General features: G+C 39.4%; 1 protein-coding gene across 1 annotated transcript; it reads left to right on the plus strand.

Annotated features, from left to right (window-relative positions):
• Positions 1-1549: 1549 nt before the first annotated feature.
• LOC131331998 (receptor-like protein kinase 7) lies at positions 1550-6006 on the plus strand. Its single transcript, XM_058366010.1, has 3 exons — positions 1550-2230; positions 2883-4882; positions 5238-6006. Exons 1-3 carry the CDS (start codon positions 1668-1670, stop codon positions 5624-5626), a joined length of 2952 nt encoding a protein of 983 aa, XP_058221993.1. The 5' UTR covers positions 1550-1667; the 3' UTR covers positions 5627-6006.
• Positions 6007-18955: the final 12949 nt, after the last annotated feature.

Raw genomic sequence — 18955 nt, forward strand, 5'->3', positions numbered from 1 at the left:
TGTTCAATTTAAAAATATCTTTTATATGCAACATGAATATTTTTTGATAGAGCTCAATTAATTCTATCATATCATAAGATCAAAATCCCGTAAGGCATTATAAAATGAAAGATGTGAGTAAATTAAAACTGAAACAAATAATCAGAAAAGACTAATAAATTGAGACGGAGTATGTATAATCTCTCTCTTTCATGTAACTGATTGTCAAGGAAATAATATGAAGATTTTATATTCTTTGACATAGGACTTCGTGCAATAATATTATGTACACAACTTTTTACCACAACCAAGCTGCTTGTGTTCATGAGCTACAATTCTTATCCAAGTCTTTTTTTTTTTTGATCTTCATTCTTATCCTAGTCTTTATTTGACTAAAAATTGCATGCATAAGATTGTCGGTCAATCTCCAACAATATAATACTCCTATATATCGCCTAACAACAATCTTCTTGTATATATTCTTGTTTTGTTTTTTTTGGAACAGGTTTATCATCAACCAATCTGTTTGGTCTGTCACCAATAACAAAAAATATTCTTTGAAATCTCAAGGAGAATATCCTGTTATTATAAACAATATTACCATCCAAATGTACTAGAATATTCTTTGAATCCTTGGGATCACGTTACTGGTTACTTAACCTCGAAGGGCTAGTCTTGTAGTCGAGAGGAAGACTTAGGGGTTCGCTCATTTGTAAAGTCTCATATTTGAAATTTCTCAAATGTTATTAATTTTTTTGGGTAGTTCATAAGGAGCAATTGCTCCAGCTTTAATTGGGATCTCTGTAAATACAAGGTGGGACTGAATTCTCAAAATAACTATGTAGCTATGTGCATAAGTTGATCCGAACACTTAAATTTTATAGTAAAAAAAACATCACTCTTGGTTTAGTCTGTTGTAGTGCCTGGAAAGTAATATAAAGTGACAAGAATATCTTGTTATTATAAAATGAGAAATGATAATATCAAAACTGTTTTTGTTAACAAAGTCAAAATTTTAGTGCATAATAAACTTGTACCGTTCGTGCATATGATAAAAGTTTTTTGTGCATCAAGATTTTGGTAACAAAAACGGTTATGACATTATCATTAAAATATTAAGACAGACTACACCTACCATCCTATATATTTCACCGCTCCCCTACAGCTCTGCTCAATATCACAGTCCATCTCGGCAATCAATGCTCCGAACAGAGCTGGCATTGAGCTAAAGCAAGTGTTGTGGCTACTTTAAGCTTCTAAAAAATTTTGAATTATAAGGACCTCTCCCATTTTTTTATTCATTATTATAGTCAAACAAAAGATGTTCTATTTTCAATTTTCGCTTTAAGCTCTCGAAAAATCAAAGCGGATTCTGAATCCGAATTTCAAGAGAGTTTTTTAAAATTCAAACAGTCCAAAAACATCTTTAGACGGTCAAATTTAAAGCGGTAGAAGTAGCTGTGAAATAGACTTTTTGTAAAATATTCTATAAAAATACCATCCAAATGCAGTGCAACCACAAATGATTACTGATAAAGACAAATAATTATCCACGTGGTGCATTCATGCACTGAAGAAGCGGCAACCCAACTACAACTAGAGAGTCAAATTGGGCGGCTTTTTCATTTTCCGTCTTCCTTATCAAGCCTCCTCCTTCCACCCTCTCTCTCTCTACTCTCTCTCCAACCATGTCGCGGGCGACCAACTCCGTCACCCCCTTCCACTTTATCCTCCTCCTCCCTCTCCTCTCCCTCGCCGCCTCCGCCTCCGACGACGACCTCCAAACCCTCCTCGCAATCAAAACTGCCCTCCAAAACCCCGCCACCAACGCATTATTCACCTCATGGACACCCACCAATCCCATATCCAGCTTCACCGGAATAACATGCGACCCGGAAGGCTCGGTCGTATCCATCGAGTTACCGAACCGGCAGCTCACCGGTACCGTCCCGTTCGACTCGATTTGCCGGTTGAAATCACTCGAGAAGCTCTCGCTGGGGGCGAATTCCCTCAGCGGCGTCGTGTCCGATGAGCTGGGGAAGTGCGTGAATTTGGAGTACTTGGATTTGGGAAACAATTTCTTCTCCGGCTCTGTCCCCGATCTGTCTCCCCTGTCTCGGTTGAGATATCTGTACTTGAATAGCAGTGGGTTTTCTGGTAAATTCCCTTGGGATTCGGTATGGAACATGAAGAGTCTTGTCGTTTTGAGCGTCGGAGATAACCCGTTCGATGCGGGCCCCTTTCCGGAAAGGTTAGGAATAGTATTATGCAACCATATTTTTTCCGATTTTTAAACTATGTTTGCTGTTTGAATTAAGTAATAATTTACTCCTATGTTTTCGAGTTAGATTTCCTTCCATGTATTCATGCGCTTCATGTTCGTCCGGTGTTCACTCTCAGAAATATACTCATCCTTGTACCCTCACGTCAATCTCATGAGTCTCTTATCTATTCTCATTCAATTTTAATGAAATTCTCAAGTGAATGATCCATTTGATAGTTAGATTTTCTTGGTCACGAGATTTTCTAAATTATATGAAGGCACCTTATCTGTTAAGGTTATGTTTTGATATATTAAAGCAACTCCACTCCTTAGTTTCAAAATGACGTTCTCAAAAATCATTTTTTTGACTTGTTACAGTGTCAAAAAGTCAAAAACTAGTGATTTGGTGCCAACAATATGGAATTCAAATTAAATGAATTGAGTTCTGTGGCAAGTTTGACAATTGCCAATTTGGATGCCGAATTTGGCGCCGGGCATTGCCAAATTTGGCACAGAGTGGAGAGGGTTTGCCATTCTTGTTGCCAAATTTCGGCTTTGGCGTGCGATTTGACACCAGGGTGGACTTGCTCTGAGAGAATGAAAAGCTTGGTTATTGACAATTTTTTTATTTTCCTGGCAGGGTGGGTGAACTATCCCAACTGACCTGGCTCTACCTATCCAACAGTAACATCCACGGTGCAATTCCTAAAGGAATTGGGAATTTAAGGGAGCTGGTAAATCTAGAAGTATCCGACTGTTTCCTCTCCGGCGAGATTCCGGCGGAGATTTCAAATCTGAAAAAGCTATGGCAGTTGGAAATGTACAACAACAGCTTGGTTGGGAAATTCCCACCTGGGTTTGGAAATTTAACGAGCTTGGAAAACTTTGACGCGTCCATGAATAACCTCCGCGGCGACTTATCGGAGCTCCGGTCGTTGACCAATCTGGTGACCCTACAGCTTTTCGAAAACAAGTTTTCCGGCGAAGTTCCGGCGGAATTTGGGGAATTCAAAAAGCTGGTGAATTTATCTCTTTATACTAATGAATTGACTGGCGTACTTCCATTGAAACTTGGGTCGTGGGCCGAATTCGATTTCATAGACGTGTCGGACAATTTTTTAACGGGTCCAATTCCACCGGAGATGTGCAATAGGGGTACAATGAAGGAGCTTTTGATGCTCCAGAACAGGTTTACCGGTGGAATACCGGCGAGTTACGGGGATTGCAGGTCGTTAACCCGGTTTCGTGTGAGCAACAATTCTCTATCCGGCGTCGTTCCAAGGCGGGTTTGGGGATTGCCCAATGTGGGTTTGATTGATATTGCTTTCAATCAGTTGGAAGGTCCAATTACATCTGATATTGAAAATGCAAAATCTTTGGCCCAACTATATGTTTCTAGTAACAAATTGTCAGGCGAGTTACCGCCGGAGATTGCAAGAGCTACCGGATTAATCGAGATTGATTTGAGTAACAATGGATTTTCCGGTAATATCCCGGCGACAATTGGAAATCTCAAACAGCTCAACAGTCTTCAATTACAGAACAACAAATTTTCCGGCCAAATTCCGGAGACTATATCCTCTTGTATTGCAGTCAATCTTGTAAACATGGCCCATAATTCTTTATCCGGCGAAATTCCGGCGACAATTGGATCATTACCGGCTCTGACCTCCTTAAACTTGTCGGAAAACCAGTTCACCGGTCAGATTCCGGCGACTTTGGCGTCTCTGAAGCTAAGCCTATTTGATGTATCCTATAACAAGTTATCCGGACCCATTCCGGATTTGCTTTCGATCGAGGCTTCTAACGGCAGCTTTGCCGGAAACAATGGTCTCTGCAGTCAGAACATCAAGTTTTTTCGGCGGTGTTCGCCGGATTCCGGTGGTTCCAAGGACCTCCGGTTGCTGTTTCTTGTCATAGCAGTGGGAGTAGCTGTTTTGTTTTCCTCTGTTTCATTTATCACCTTTTACCTAAGGAGAAGCCAAAAAGAGCAAGAGAAATCATTGAGAGAAGATTCATGGGATTTGAAGTCTTTCCATTTGTTGAGCTTTTCTGAGGATGAGATTCTTGATTCAATCAAGAAAGAGAATCTGATTGGAAAAGGTGGGTCCGGCGATGTGTACAAAGTTGTATTGGGTAGTGGCAAAGAATTGGCCGTGAAACACATTTGGAACTCAGATTCCGGCGGCCGGAGAAACACCCGGAGTACGACTCCGATGATACCGAAGGGCGCTAAGAAGTCATCGGAATTTGACGCGGAGGTTCGGACGTTGAGCTCGATTAGGCATGTGAACGTGGTGAAATTATACTGCAGTATAACGGGCGAGGACTCGAGTTTGCTTGTGTACGAGTATTTGCCTAACGGGAGTTTGTGGGATCGGTTGCATAGTTGTGGGAAGATGGGGTTGGATTGGGAGGTTCGATATGAGATAGCTGTTGGTGCGGCAAAGGGATTGGAGTACTTGCATCATGGTTGTGAGAAGCCGGTGATTCATCGCGACGTTAAGTCCAGTAACATTTTGTTGGATGAGAGTTTGAAGCCTCGGATTGCGGATTTTGGGTTGGCAAAGATTGTTCAGGCCAATGCTAGCAAGGACTCAACCCATGTGATTGCCGGAACGCATGGCTATATAGCTCCCGGTACGCTTGTTTTCGTGTTTAATTTCTCTATTTTGATGCTCGGCATATCTAAGAGGAGTATCCATAATTTAGTGTGTAGTTTGAAGTTCTAAAAAAATTTCTAGAGTTTGCAGTTTTCCTAATCCTTTTTTCCCCAGAAATGAACTCATGTTTTATGAATATTGAAATGATGTTTTCAATTTTCTTGATAACTACTAGTTGCACTTACAAGCAAACAAAATATGAGAGCGTTACAGTACAGATTCAAGCAATTATTTTCCGGGTACTTAACGTCTTAAGTATATTCAATAAGTAGCATTTTGAGTATGGGATCAACCACATCGGTTTAACGATGCTAAATGCCTCAATTTTGCAGAGTACGGTTATACCTACAAGGTGACGGAAAAGAGCGATGTGTACAGTTTTGGAGTGGTTCTGATGGAGCTCATAACCGGAAAAAAGCCGATTGAGCCAGAGTACGGAGAGAACAAGGACATAGTGTACTGGGTATCTAGCAAGCTGAAAACCAAAGAAAGTGTGTTAAGCACGGTGGACTCCAGCATCCCAGAAGCTCACAGGGAAGAGGCAATCAATGTGTTGAGAATTGCGATTCTGTGTACTGCTAGGCTACCAACTCTAAGGCCTACAATGAGAAGGGTGGTTCAAATGCTGGAAGATGGTGGGCCTTCCAAGTTGGTTGGCATCATCATTAGCAAAGATGGTGGTAGTAAGAAAGAGGAAATGAAGGGCTACGATAAAGTTTAAATTAATCGTTCGACGGTCAGAAATCTGTCAGTCGTGAGATTTACCGGATAAATTTGGCTTATCTAAATGTAATTTTTCCGTAGAAGAAGTTATTCCATGTTTTAGCGGAGAACAGACTCAGCATACTAATAACAATATGGAGTTGCACGATTACGTGGAGTTCATACCAACGTGCAGAGGGTCTTGTGTAATCGTGTGGCTCTGAGAATACCGCGGTGTTTGCCCTAGAGTGTAAAATAGTTTTTCTCCTTTCCATGGCCGGGTGGAGACAAGGGGCAGTTTGTTTTAGTGTGAAAAATCAACATGGGCCATTGTAATGTAGTGCTGGTCACTTTTGTACCATATGGAATACAAGTAAGACTACTTTTCGTGTGTTGGAAGTTGGAAGGAAACACAACAAAAAACTTTTTATGACCCTTTTGTGTTTGTAGTAGGCAATGAGGGGTTTAAGGAGAGATTTTTCAGTGCCGAACGGGTATATCGGGTATATCCCACGTGGTACCTGTTCGGCGCATCTAAGCCATCCGATAAATTTTTGAACGGCTTGGATTGAAACCCTTTTTCTCTCCAAATCTGAGCCGTTCAAAAACGAAATGGAGGGCTCGGATGCTCGAGCGGACACCACGTGGTACCCGCTCGGCACTGAAATTTTTTTCGGGTTTACGGCTTCGTTTGGCAGGGATTTGTTTAGTGTGCTTATGAATTCTGGATTCAGAAAATATATTTTGAACTGCTTGGGAGGGAATTTACAACAGAATTATTGACAAGTGATTCTCAAATCGAAAATTCACCCCTCACCGCTTATGTTTTACCGCTACCCCCACCGCTCTCATCTCACTGTCCAAAAGTATTTTGGACGGTTTAGATAAAAACTCTTCCAGGGAAGAGTAATTGGAAGAATTTTTTAAAATCAAGACCATTGATTACCGAGGCGGACGGTGAGAATGAGATAGCGGTGAAACCATTCTCAAATTCAATTTTCTTTTTGGTCAGTACGTTGGAAACATTTTATACTTTCCAAAATCCCTTCCGAACCCATTGATATGGGTGTCAACTCCTTCTCCATATGAGTTGAATCATCGAACTCACTGCACCAAAGTGCAACTACACAATCGTTGGATGAAGTTTCGATAACATTTTATTTTTTTTTAATTTTAGATTTTCATCATGAGAAAAGACCACGCAAAACCCTAATTTCTTGAACTGCTGATAATTCTGAAAAGTCGACTTGTCAATAATTCTGTTTGACAAAGACGACTTTTCCCTTTGAAGGTGACATTTTGGACAACATGGCTATTTTTCTAACAGCAAAGATCTTTCTTGAAGCATTGAATTGGGCTGGAGCAGGAGAGGTAGAAGAAAACAATACGCATTGGCAACCAAGGAGTTGGCCTAGTGATCCGAGACGGGTTCGGATCCGTCTGGAACTTAGGAGTTTATTTTCTTTTAAAATCTCACATTTGAAACCTTTTAGGTGTTATCAATTTTTTGGGACCAGTCCATACCAGTGGTGGCTTCAAGATTTTAGTTTAGCGGTGACAATATATATATATATATATATATATATATATATATAGAGAGAGAGAGAGAGAGAGAGAGAGAGAGAGAGTTAGGTTCCGGTGAGGGATCTCTCATTTTATTAAAATGCGGGACTCCCCTTCCCGATTGGATTTCGAGATGACGCCATTCCCGGTCATTTTTTTTACTGATTTCTCGCGGGGACCCTTAAAATTACGTTCTGCACACATTGAACGGTTCGAATTTTCAAATTTTGATCGGGAAATGAAAGTCCCTCATTTTAACCCCTCAACACTATGTGGAGCCACCCCTGGTCCATACAGAGCTTTGTTGTGGCTTTAGTTGGGACCCTCGCAAGTGGGCGCTGAGATTGGTCCGCGGCATTAGACAAAATGTACATAAACTGGCTCGGACACCTGAGTCATCAAAACAATACGCATTGTCCATGTGATAAGCCGATGGCTACTTGGATTTTTTTCCAACCTAATCTCATGGGCTTGCTTCTTTAATTACTCATCATTTCAAATCTTCATTGCTGTCTTTGGAAATGGATTACATCCAGAAACAGAAACAGAAACAGAAGGGGAAAAATGTGAAACATTTAAAAAAATTTTTTTGCATGAAAGTGAAGAAATCCATTAATCAAACCAGAGAATTGAAAGGGAGAAATCAATTTTATTTCTGAATGTAATTTTACAACTGAATGCCCAAGTGGTGATGCGACCACTCCTTATACCAAGTGGTTACAACATAAGCTGACAGCTCAGCCACTAATTAACTAACTCACTAATAACAATTGTTAATACTAATGAGACTTACTTACAGTTCCCTGCAAACTCATGGGTGTATTGACAACCATGAGTTTGGCTTTGAGCAAAAGAAAACGAGCTATAGAGAGAGGTTTAGTAAAAATGTCTGCAACTTGCTCCATGGAACCAATATGTTGAACTGCAATCAACTTGGACAGCACCTTCTCTCGAATGAAATGATAATCAATTTCCACATGCTTGGTCCGGGCATGGAAAATAGGATTGGATGCTAAAGCAATAGCAGAAAGATTATCACACCAAATGGTGTAAGGCAAACCAGAAGGAATAGAAAGTTCCAAGAGTAATTGATGAACCCAAGTCACATCTGCTGCTGTTTGAGCTAGAGATCGGTACTCAGCCTCTGTAGAAGAGCGAGCGACAGTTGGCTGTTTCTTGGCACACCATGACACAAGATTTGAACCAAGAAACAAGCAGTAGCCAGAAGTAGATCTTCTGTCTAAAGGGTTCCCTGCCCAAGCTGCATCTGAAAAAGCACTTAACTGAAGTGGACTTAGAGTAAAAATCAAGCCCTGATGAAGTGTTCCTCGTAATACCTGAGAATACGTCTTACCGCTACAAAGTGACTATGTTTTGGACTATGCATGTGCTGACATGCAAGATTGACAGCATATGCAATCTCAGGTTTAGTAAGGGTAAGGTACTGCAGGGATCCAACCACTATTCTGAACCAACAAGTGTCAGAAAATTCAGGGTCAGGAGCATAGATAGCAGATTTTGATGATGTAGGAGAAGGACTAGGTTTACACTCTAGCATGCCTGCTTTAACCAGAAGATCATGTGCATACTTGGTTTGAGACAAAATTATAGAGGAACCATGATATAATACCTCAATCCCAAGGAAGTAGCTCAGACAGCCAAGATCCTTCATCACAAATTTAGAACTTAAAACTGAGATGAGTTCAGAAATATAGGCTGCATTTCCCCCAGTAACCAAGATATCATCCACATATATAAGAACTAAAGTAATATCAGAATCTGATTTCTTTATGAACAAAGAGGAATCAACCTTGCTCTGAGTAAATCCTTGCTGAATTAGAAAACCAGAAAAGACTGAAAACCAAGCTCTAGGTGCATGTCTGAGACCATAAAGAGCCTTGGTTAACTTGCACACATAATTAGGATGCATAGGATCCTTGTAACCAAGTGGCTGTCTCATAAAGACTTCTTCATCAATTACACCATGCAAAAATGCATTGGATACATCCAATTGCTTGATTGGCCATGCATGATGTACAACAAGACTTAACACTACCCTAACAGTGGGTTGTTTGATCACGGGACTGAAGGTTTCTGTAAAATCAAGGCCTTCAGTTTGTTGATTTCCATTTGCAACCAGTTGAGCTTTATATCTTGCCACACTGCCATCAGAGTGACGTTTGATCTTATAGATCCACTGATAGCCTATTATATTAGCCCCCAAAGGAGGAGGAACCAAGGTCCATGTACCTTGTTTAACCAAAGCCTGGTATTCCTCATTCATGGCTTGTTTCCAAGCAGGGTGTGTGTTGGCTGCAGAGTAATGGGTTGGTTCCTTTTCGGACAAAGGTAAATCTGTACCAACAGCATTCAGACTAAAACTGATTTTAGGTTTAACAATCCCATGTTTAGATCTAGTAGCCATGGGATGATGATTATCAGAAATAAAGTGCTGAGTAGAAGAAGAGGGAAGAGTAGAAGAAAGAGGAAGAGCAGGAACAACTGACTCAGTGTGAACAGAAACAGGTAGGGAAGTTGATAAAGGAGAAGAAGTAGAAGAGGGAGTCTCTAGAGCAGTAGAAACAGAAGAAGCAGATACAGGTGTAGAAAGAGGAGTCTCAGGTGCAACTGATACAGAGAGAGTATGAGCATTATCAGGAAAAAGAGTGATGGGGGAAAGAGGAGGAGTGGTTATGATAGGAGCAAAAGGAGGAGAATTAGATAGAGAAGGAAGAGAAGAAGAATAAGAAACTGTAATAGGGATATCTTCAAAATTAGTTAAAGGAACATTGAAAGAGATTGTGGAAGTAGTAGAAGAGGAAAAATCAGTCTTCATCAAATCAGAATAAGGAAATTCTGACTCAACAAATTTGACATGCCTTGAAACATATACCTTATTTGCTATAGGATCATAGCACTTATAGCCCTTTGTATGAGGACAATATCCCAGAAAAACACAAGGTGTAGATTTAGGGGCAAGTTTGTTAGCTATATATGGTTTTAACCAAGGATAGCAACAACAACCAAAAGGTTTGAGAAAGTTGTAGTCATGAGAAGTGTGAAACAACAAAGTATATGAAACTTGAAAGTTAAGACTAGTATGAGGTAATCTGTTTGCAAGATAAACAGCTGCAGTCAAGGCCTCAAGCCAAAAAGAAGTAGGTAATTGACTCTGTAAAAGAAGAGTTGTTGTTGTCTCTAGAAGATGCCTGTGCTTTCTCTCAGCAAGACCATTCTGTTCCGGAGTGTGAGGACAAGAAGTTTGGTGTATTATGCCACTAGTAAGAAAAAGATGAAGAAGAAAATGATTGATAAACTCACCCCCATTATCACTCCTAAAATTTTGAATAATGGTATGAAATTGAGTTGAGACATAGGCTTTGAACTGAGCAATCACATGCTTAACTTTAGATTTATAATGAAGAGGGAAAAGTCAAGTAAATCTAGTGAAATCATCAATGAGCACCAAATAGTATCTAAAACCTTTATGAGAAGGTATGGGAGATGGACCCCAAACATCCATATGAATTAACTAGAAAGGAGTAGCAGTAGTAGTATTAGAAAGAGGAAATTGAAGTTTATGGCTTTTGGCCATATTACAGCATCTACAGTTAACCAAATGAGGCTTAGAAATAGGTAAGCTATGCTGTTTTATTAAAGCTTGAAATAAAGGAAGACTAGGATGTCCAAGCTTCCGATGCCATAGCATTGCAGAAGGATAAGAAATGCTTACAAAAGCTGAGGTGGTAAGACCAGGAGTGCGCTCAGAGGAGGTCAGAAAAGGGTACAGTCCCTTGTGACAGGGGCCTTTGTACAAGATTTTGTGGGAAGTCTTGTCCTGAATTTCAAGGCCAGAAGAATCAAAGGTTAGAGAACACTGATTGTCTTTAGCAAACTGATGTACAGAAATGAGATTGTGAGTGATTGTAGGTGTATGAAGGATATGAGACAAATGAAAAAGACCTGATGGTGTTGGCAGCAAACCTTTGCCCGTATGGGAAACTTGAAGTTGAGAACCATTACCCACTAGAATTCCTTCTTGAGTGCTTGCAGGTTGAGGATTAGTCAGATTGTGGAGATTGTTGGTAATGTGATTAGTAGCACCACTGTCAAAATACCAAGATTGACCAACAGAAGTTGAGGTACTAGCAACTGAAGGAGAAGGCAAATGTGGTCCAGAAGAGAATTGTGGTCCATTAAAACCCATTCCTGTATAGGAACCAGGAAAATAGGACACGTTGGGAACAGAGTATGCCTCAGTAAAACCAGCAAACACATGTGGAAGAGCAACAGTCTGTGCAGATTGTGTTGGAGGTGCAAAATTCTGTGAGGAAACCATGTGCTGACCATGTTGCTGAGAGGAAACCACAGGCTGCTGGTTGTTGAGAAAAGAAGGTTGAAACATTGGAATTCCTTGTGGATAATTGTTAATCCAAGGTGTGGTATTACTCCAAGGTCCATGTGGCCTCCACTGATAAGATGAGGGGAAGAATGAAGTGGGAGACCTATAGTGACAATAATTTGTGCTGTGATTGCTACGGCCACATATATCACATGGCATTCTTGGACCTCGGCCTCTTCCTCTGTTGAAACCTCTAGATTGATTTGAATAGCCCTGATAAAACTGTTGTGGTCCATTTTGAGGAGGCATAAAAGATGGCATAGATTGACCATACGGCTGAGATGGTCCAAATTGGTGAGGCCAAGGTACAGAGGAAGATGGAGAAGAACCAGGCATATTAGCCAACTGTTGGAAGCCCATCTGTTGTGTAGGACCAAATTGAGATGAAAAACCTAGTTGTCCTCCAGATGTACTCAAGACTGATGGAGTAACAGATGCAGAAGCAACTGATTTGCCATGAGTGTTTGAATGATTATGAGTTGCCACAAGTACAGAACCAGTATCAACCCCTGTGTGTGTGTCCTGAAGTAATTGGATATCTTCTCCTTTGAGCATATTTACTACCTCATTGAAAGTGATATTCTGACCACTGGTTTGCAGAGCCCGAATCGTGGTTTTTAGTCCATTAAAAACACTAGGTAAACCCCTTAGAGTGTGAAATATCAGATCATCCTCATCAACTAGACTACCAGCAGCAGCAAGTTTTTGAGCATATTCTTTAATTGTATCAACATAGCATTCAATAGTAGAAGTCTTGGTGAGGTTGTACAGTTTATTCTTAAGATCCTGGACATTACTCTTATTCAATGAGTTGTATCGATTTGACAAAGAGTCCCAAACTTCATGAGCATGATGTAACCCTAAAATGTAGGGCAATGTCGTTGGAGAAAGAGAAGCAGTAAGACAAGACAACAATTGTGTGTCAATAAGTTTCCACATAGTGTATGCAGTATTAGGAATAAGATTTTCTTCGTCCGTACGAAGGTGCGTTTCTGGACACACAACGGAGTCGTTGAGATACTCATAGAAACCATTAGCACTCACAATATTTTCAACTTGTATCCTCCAGAGCATGTAATTTGTACTATCCAGCTTAATAGTAACAAAATTGTGGAAATTCGACATCAGAAACATGAGCGAAGGAGGAAATGTTACCGTCGTGGACGCCATTACGATCGAGTAGAAGAGTCAAACAAAGTGATGCTCGAAGAACAGGAAAAAGCGATATACCAGATTGTCTGTAGCGAAAAGAAGAGAGGAGATCCCAGAATCAGATCGACTTGTGTCAGAGTGGCTTTGATACCATGAAAAAATCCATTAATCAAACCAGAGAATTGAGAGAGAGAGAGAGAGAGAGAGAGAGAGATCAATTTTATTTCTGAATGTAATTTTACAACTGAATGCCCAAGTGGTGATGCGACCACTCCTTATACCAAGTGGTTACAACATAAGCTGACAGCTCAGCCACTAATTAACTAACTCACTAATAACAATTGTTAATACAAATGAGACTTACTTACAGAAAGGAGAACACCTCACTAAAATAGGAAATTTTAAACTACAAAATTAGCTAGAAGAACAAAACCAAGAACTAGAAAAGAATATTGGAACTTGTAAGGAAGGAAAGATATACCACCAAACTACATAAACAAGAACCCCAAAAGATGAAAGCTTGGAGAACCAGGGAGTGAGATGTGGATACCTTTACTCTCTCCGTTCCATTTTTATTTGCTTCTTAAGACCAGACGCGTCGTTTTGATATAAAAATAGGTACTTGTGAGAATTATTTTTCAATCCATTTTGCACGGTTCAAAAGTATTCTTTTTGATCTTTTGTAAGGCACAAAAATAATTTTGAAAATTTCTGCGAGATGTTTAATTTTTAAAGTTAAAATGACACGGTCTATTGTAAGAAGCAAACAAAAGGGAAAATGACGGCCAATGACATGTTTTGATAATAAATACCATTCAACGACATTTTTAGCATTAACAATTATTCTTAGCATGTCCTTAAAGGGTATTAGTTATCAAAACACGTCATGGACCGTCATTTTCCCTAAACAAAATGTGACATAGATCGTACTTTTTTTTTAGCACCGGAGATTTCAAAAAACAGGAGATCAGCCTGATGTAGTGATGCCTCCACAATTCATAAAAACCCTTATGCCACCACAAAGACCTCCAAAATATAATTATAGAAAACACAAAGGTATCTAAGGGAAAACTAGAAACACATACTCTGACTGCTAACGGAGAGAACGGGGTTCGGCGCAATCTTCTAATGTGACGCAAAATAGAACCCAGCATGGCCTGGTTCAACGTTCGAAATTGTAACAACTCGAAACTTTTAACAATAATAATAGTATTTAAAAAGCTTTATTCTTAATAATAAAATTCTCTTTATTATTAAATATATACAATTATCATTAATTTATCCTTGTTACCTTATTTTTATTTTATTTCTTTCGTTACAAATTACATGCATGCATAATTATGAATTTCCTTCCACCTCTCCCTCTCCTACTCAGTCTCAACTTCCTCTTCCTGATCGTGTCTCCACCCTTATTTTTGTCCATCTCAAGCCCTAGAGTTAGAATCCTTTTTAAACTCAATTTTATCAACTTCTTTAAAAATTCTCCTATATATATACCTCATTAATCCGACCCTAGGTCATACCACAAAATTTTCTACGCCCCACTAGTCTAGAAAGGAGAGAATATTCGGAGAAAACGAAACTCCAATCCATGGAGTTTTAGAGAGAGAAGGAAAGAGAGAGAAAAGTGGGTTTCATAATCACGACCAACTGAGACCCGAATTGATCATTCCAATCACTTCCCTCAACCTCAAGCATCATTCAATTCGAGCCCAAGGTCCCCCGATCGCCAAAACCGAAGTTGTCTTCTCCAAAAACTCTAGATTCGTTTTAAAATCAATTTGATCCAAACCAAGGTATTATAATCCCATCCAAACACTCCTTTACGTTTATTAAGTGTTTTTAAGCGTAACCCTCTGCCCTACATGGACCCATGCATCAAAATCGTGAAGAAAAATCAAAAAAATCGAATCTGGACGCAACCTTGCAACCGCAAGTTTCGGGCCGCAAGAACCAAGCCTGACCTTACGGTGAAGGCCCCAGCCGCAACCTTTGACTGGTCAGACCTTGCGATTTGACCTGTTTTGTTTCGAATCGACTTTTCGACATTCCGAACATCATTTTTGACCCCCAAACTATTTTTCCTAGACTTTGCACACCTCAAAGATCATAACTTGTTAAGATCATTTTTTTTATTTAATTATCTAATTATTAAATTATTTATTAGTTATCTATCAAAGTTTACAAACGAAAAATCTTTGCGACCTTCCAAACAACGTTTTAACACCCAAACTAATTTTTTCTAGACTTCTTGCATCTCAAAGATGATATCTTGTTAAATTAATATTTTTTTTATTTAATTTACTATTTATTGTTATTTCTATAGCGTTTCCAATCAAAAATTCTTTACGACCTCCTAAACCTTATTATAAATGCCCGAATAATTTTATTTAGACTCCCTATATTCTGAAGATGAAATTTTGTTAACCGTAACATATTTTAATTTGTAAATTTTTTATTATCTATTTACTTCACTTTCGGCCACTTTATTTAACGTCTTTATTTAAATTAATCCCGTGACCCTCCGAACTCAACTTTTGACACTCAAATGGTTGCATAGGACCTTTAGGACTCTTATTGAGGTCATGATAAATATTCCAATATTTTTATCTAATTAATGTATTTAATTAGTTTTTAATTAATCTATTATCTTAGAATTAATTAATAAGAGCCCAGAAAATTTTTCTTTTAATTTCTTTTAAAACTCTTACTTTATTATTGACATTGTGACTATACAAGATTAAGGGCAACGACCCGTTCATAATAAGTTGCGTGATTACATTGTTTATTAATTGTTTTAATTATTATTGATTTGTTGTATATTGCATCGATACTTGATTTGAGTGCTAGATTGGACTCTAGAGACATGGGGTGGTATGCGAATAGAATTCACTTAGACGGTGCTAAGTAATGGATTAATTGAAAAGTTTTATTTCTAGATTGCCTGCAGGCGTGATGTTGAGATTTGTGATGAGATTGAAACTGGCGAGTGTCCAGTGATGAACTGATAAACTGGCGTGTGTCCAGTGATGATGGTGAAGTGGTATATAAGATAGGTGAACCCTAGTTGTGATTCAGGCATGATAAGCTTTCCCCTTGTTGTAGTTATTGGGATGCATACTCGGTACATAACTTAGGTGTATCTGTGACAGCAAAGGGAAGTGACCTCATGGGACCGAGCATGACTAGCGGTTGAGGGAGGAAAGATCTCGCGGAGGGATCTTAGATTTCACATTAGAATAATGGATAGTAATAAATTGGTATTTGTAAATCCTTATTTTGTTTTTCGCATTTTTATTATCATGTTGCTTGCTAGCTGTAAAGTGAGGGGGTAGTTGGGTTGGATTATACTACGGGGTGAACTCTTTCCCTCAGGTACGGATTGCCTGGCTTCCGTGCCAGATTTTGCAGAAAATCAAGAAGAGACACAAAATCCCGAAGGCGAACAGTTTTATGCGGAAGAGAACCCAGAGGTGGGAGCCGAGCCAGAATACGCTTGGGATCCGTATCAAACTTAGAAGATGGTTCTGTTATTTTGTTTAGTTTATTATCACAAAGACTAATTTTCAGTAATTCTACAATAATTTGTAATAGATGAAACTTTAGGGTGAATTATCCGTTTTGAATTTTGAACTTTAATTTAATAAATTTTTAAAAATCAATATTTAGTGCCTCCGGTTTTATTTCCGAAAATCGGGGTGTTACAAAAATAATTCACTTTGTAGGTATTCATGCTTATGCTATCTATGCAAAAAAAGTACGGTGATCGGCCAATTACCCTCATTGTAATATAACTGATTTAACCGTCGAACCAAAAAGAAAAAAAAATTGAAGAAGTAAGAATTCCTTCTCATGCTACGCACCTTCCCAATATAAATCAAAGAAAATTTTAATGGTGAGAGATATCTTACAATACCGAATTAAACATAACCAATATCAGAACCCCACACGGCCCTTTAGGAAAAGCTCGCTTATCATTTCTTGTGTATTTTTTTTGCTAAGCTAAAAAGGGTGGAGGAGGAGGAGGAGGCGATCGGGCATAGCAATCCTCCACTGGGTGCGATCACAAGGACTCTCGATCCGTGCCGGATCTCGGGAGATACCAAAGAGCCATAGCAAATACCGCCCCACAAGGGCTAGCGGGCCAAAGCCGTTTTGCCCAGAAAGGCCAAATTCGAGAGGGCTTCGTTGGCACGACTCAAACTCGAAAACTCCTGGCTCACCCAAACCCAATAGGAGGAGTAAGCATTGACCAACTAGGCTACCACCCCTGGTAGTCATTTCCTGTGGATTAGTCGTGTTGGTAGCCATCCAAAACAAGAAACAGGACCCAGAAAGGTGGGCTTTTTCTTTTATAGTTGTGGGCTTTTGTTTAACTCACTGCCCTGGAACTGGCTTAGCTTACTTTTCCAATACATCTAAGGAGAGAGGCAGCTTCTTAGTAGTCCCGTTCGGGATTGCAGCGTGCAGTTTGGCACACCCGGATCTCAACTTGATGATCTAACCAAACAAAACCAAATCAAACCGAGCCTTACGTCTCAATCACTTGGAGTCGGCTACATGAATCCGTTTCTAGCATGATGATATTAATAATGTTTATCTCTTTGGGGTTTTCTTTGAACTCTAAGGTGTGACAAAATTAATTAACCAGTTTCCCTTTCCAATTCAAAAAGTCTACGGACACAACCCGAACACAACTGGGTCTTGAACCGTTCGATACAAGTGGACCCAGGTGCATCGAACGGCTCCGAGAACTGTTGTGCCGGTAGCATTGCTCTTTCCAATTTCGGGGTGGTGTTATATTCCTGCATGATCTATTCTCTAAAAGTGGTCCCTCACTGGGAATCAAAACACTTAACAATCAACAGGATATATTCCAAGCTTTTCCTTCTCCATGCCCCACCATTTCTGCAAATACAACCCTGCCATCAACAGGAAACAGGAAAAATCTGAAAAACAAACTCCATCATACTGGTTGAATTGAGTGGACAAATAACAAATATGATGATTTTAAACCATATACTTTTCTGGTATGTTTTCCACCCTCTTATTTTGTAACCCCACACTTCTTTATTCCTTTTGTGCAAAACAAATAATATTGTCCATTGACCGGACCTGAAAGGGGATTAGTTGATGTGCTCCTAAACTGGCCCGAACCGAACAACCTTATCGTTGAACCAAAGGAAATAATATTGTCCTTTCAAGTGTGGATTCTTTTTAGACATGAAAGGACAATGGTGTAAATTCGCAGGCAAGAAGGTTTTTTTTTTTTCCCTTGGTAAGAAGCCCTTTCCATTAAGAGCCCCAACAAAGAAGTACAGACAAAAGTCCAGCAAAAGACTTTACACAGCAACCTAGAGTCCTAGAGGCCTTACAAGGCCTAAAAGCCAAACAAAAAAACACAAAAGAACTCAGGCCATGTCCAAGCCAATACTGACCAAAACAAAGACACAGAACAAACTGCATATGAGCAGCTTCAAGGACTCTATAAACCATCCCAGGAGCTGCAATTACCCTCCAAGATATCATAGAATCTCTTGTATCAGTACAGATCTTGGCCCCAAGTGTCACATGTCAATCCCGCCGGATGACATCATTCCGCTCTTAGAAGCAGATATGCGAGGCGTTGTTTTTGAGAGATTTTAGTTGTTGTTTTTATTTCCAATGTACCAAAAAAAAAAAAGATCTTGGCCCCAAGAGAGCAAGAATCCAAAGGCTTCTGCTGAAGAATTCTTCTGTTTCTCTCACACCAGACATGATAAACAGCAGCAACCAAGGACAGTTTAAGAACAGTACTCCTAAAGCTCTTTTTTTGTTTCTTTTGTTTGTAAATTTATAATATTGTCCTTACATTTGTGGATTCTTTTAGACATGAAAGACAATGGTGCAAAATTCACATGCAAGACGGCCAAAAAAAAAAAAAAGAGTGCGGCCATAATTACCCATACTTTTGCACTTAATCCATTCACAGTCCATTGGGTTGTCAATAATGCAAGAACAATACAAAAAAATACAGTTTCTGATGCACTTTTAACATTTTTCAAGGCACTTTAACACACTAAAACTTTTTTTTGTTGTTGCAGTTTTCCAGTTTTATTGACAGTCCATTGGGCTGTTATTAGCATTTCCATCCTTTTTTGCTACTTAATGTCACTCACATTATTAGAAACCTGACCTTGGCAGCAATAAGGTTGCTTGGAAAAAGCCCAAATAAGACGACACTAAAGATAA

Source organism: Rhododendron vialii, chromosome 7a, assembly GCF_030253575.1.
Source record: "Rhododendron vialii isolate Sample 1 chromosome 7a, ASM3025357v1".
NCBI classification, from domain to species: Eukaryota; Viridiplantae; Streptophyta; class Magnoliopsida; order Ericales; family Ericaceae; genus Rhododendron; species Rhododendron vialii.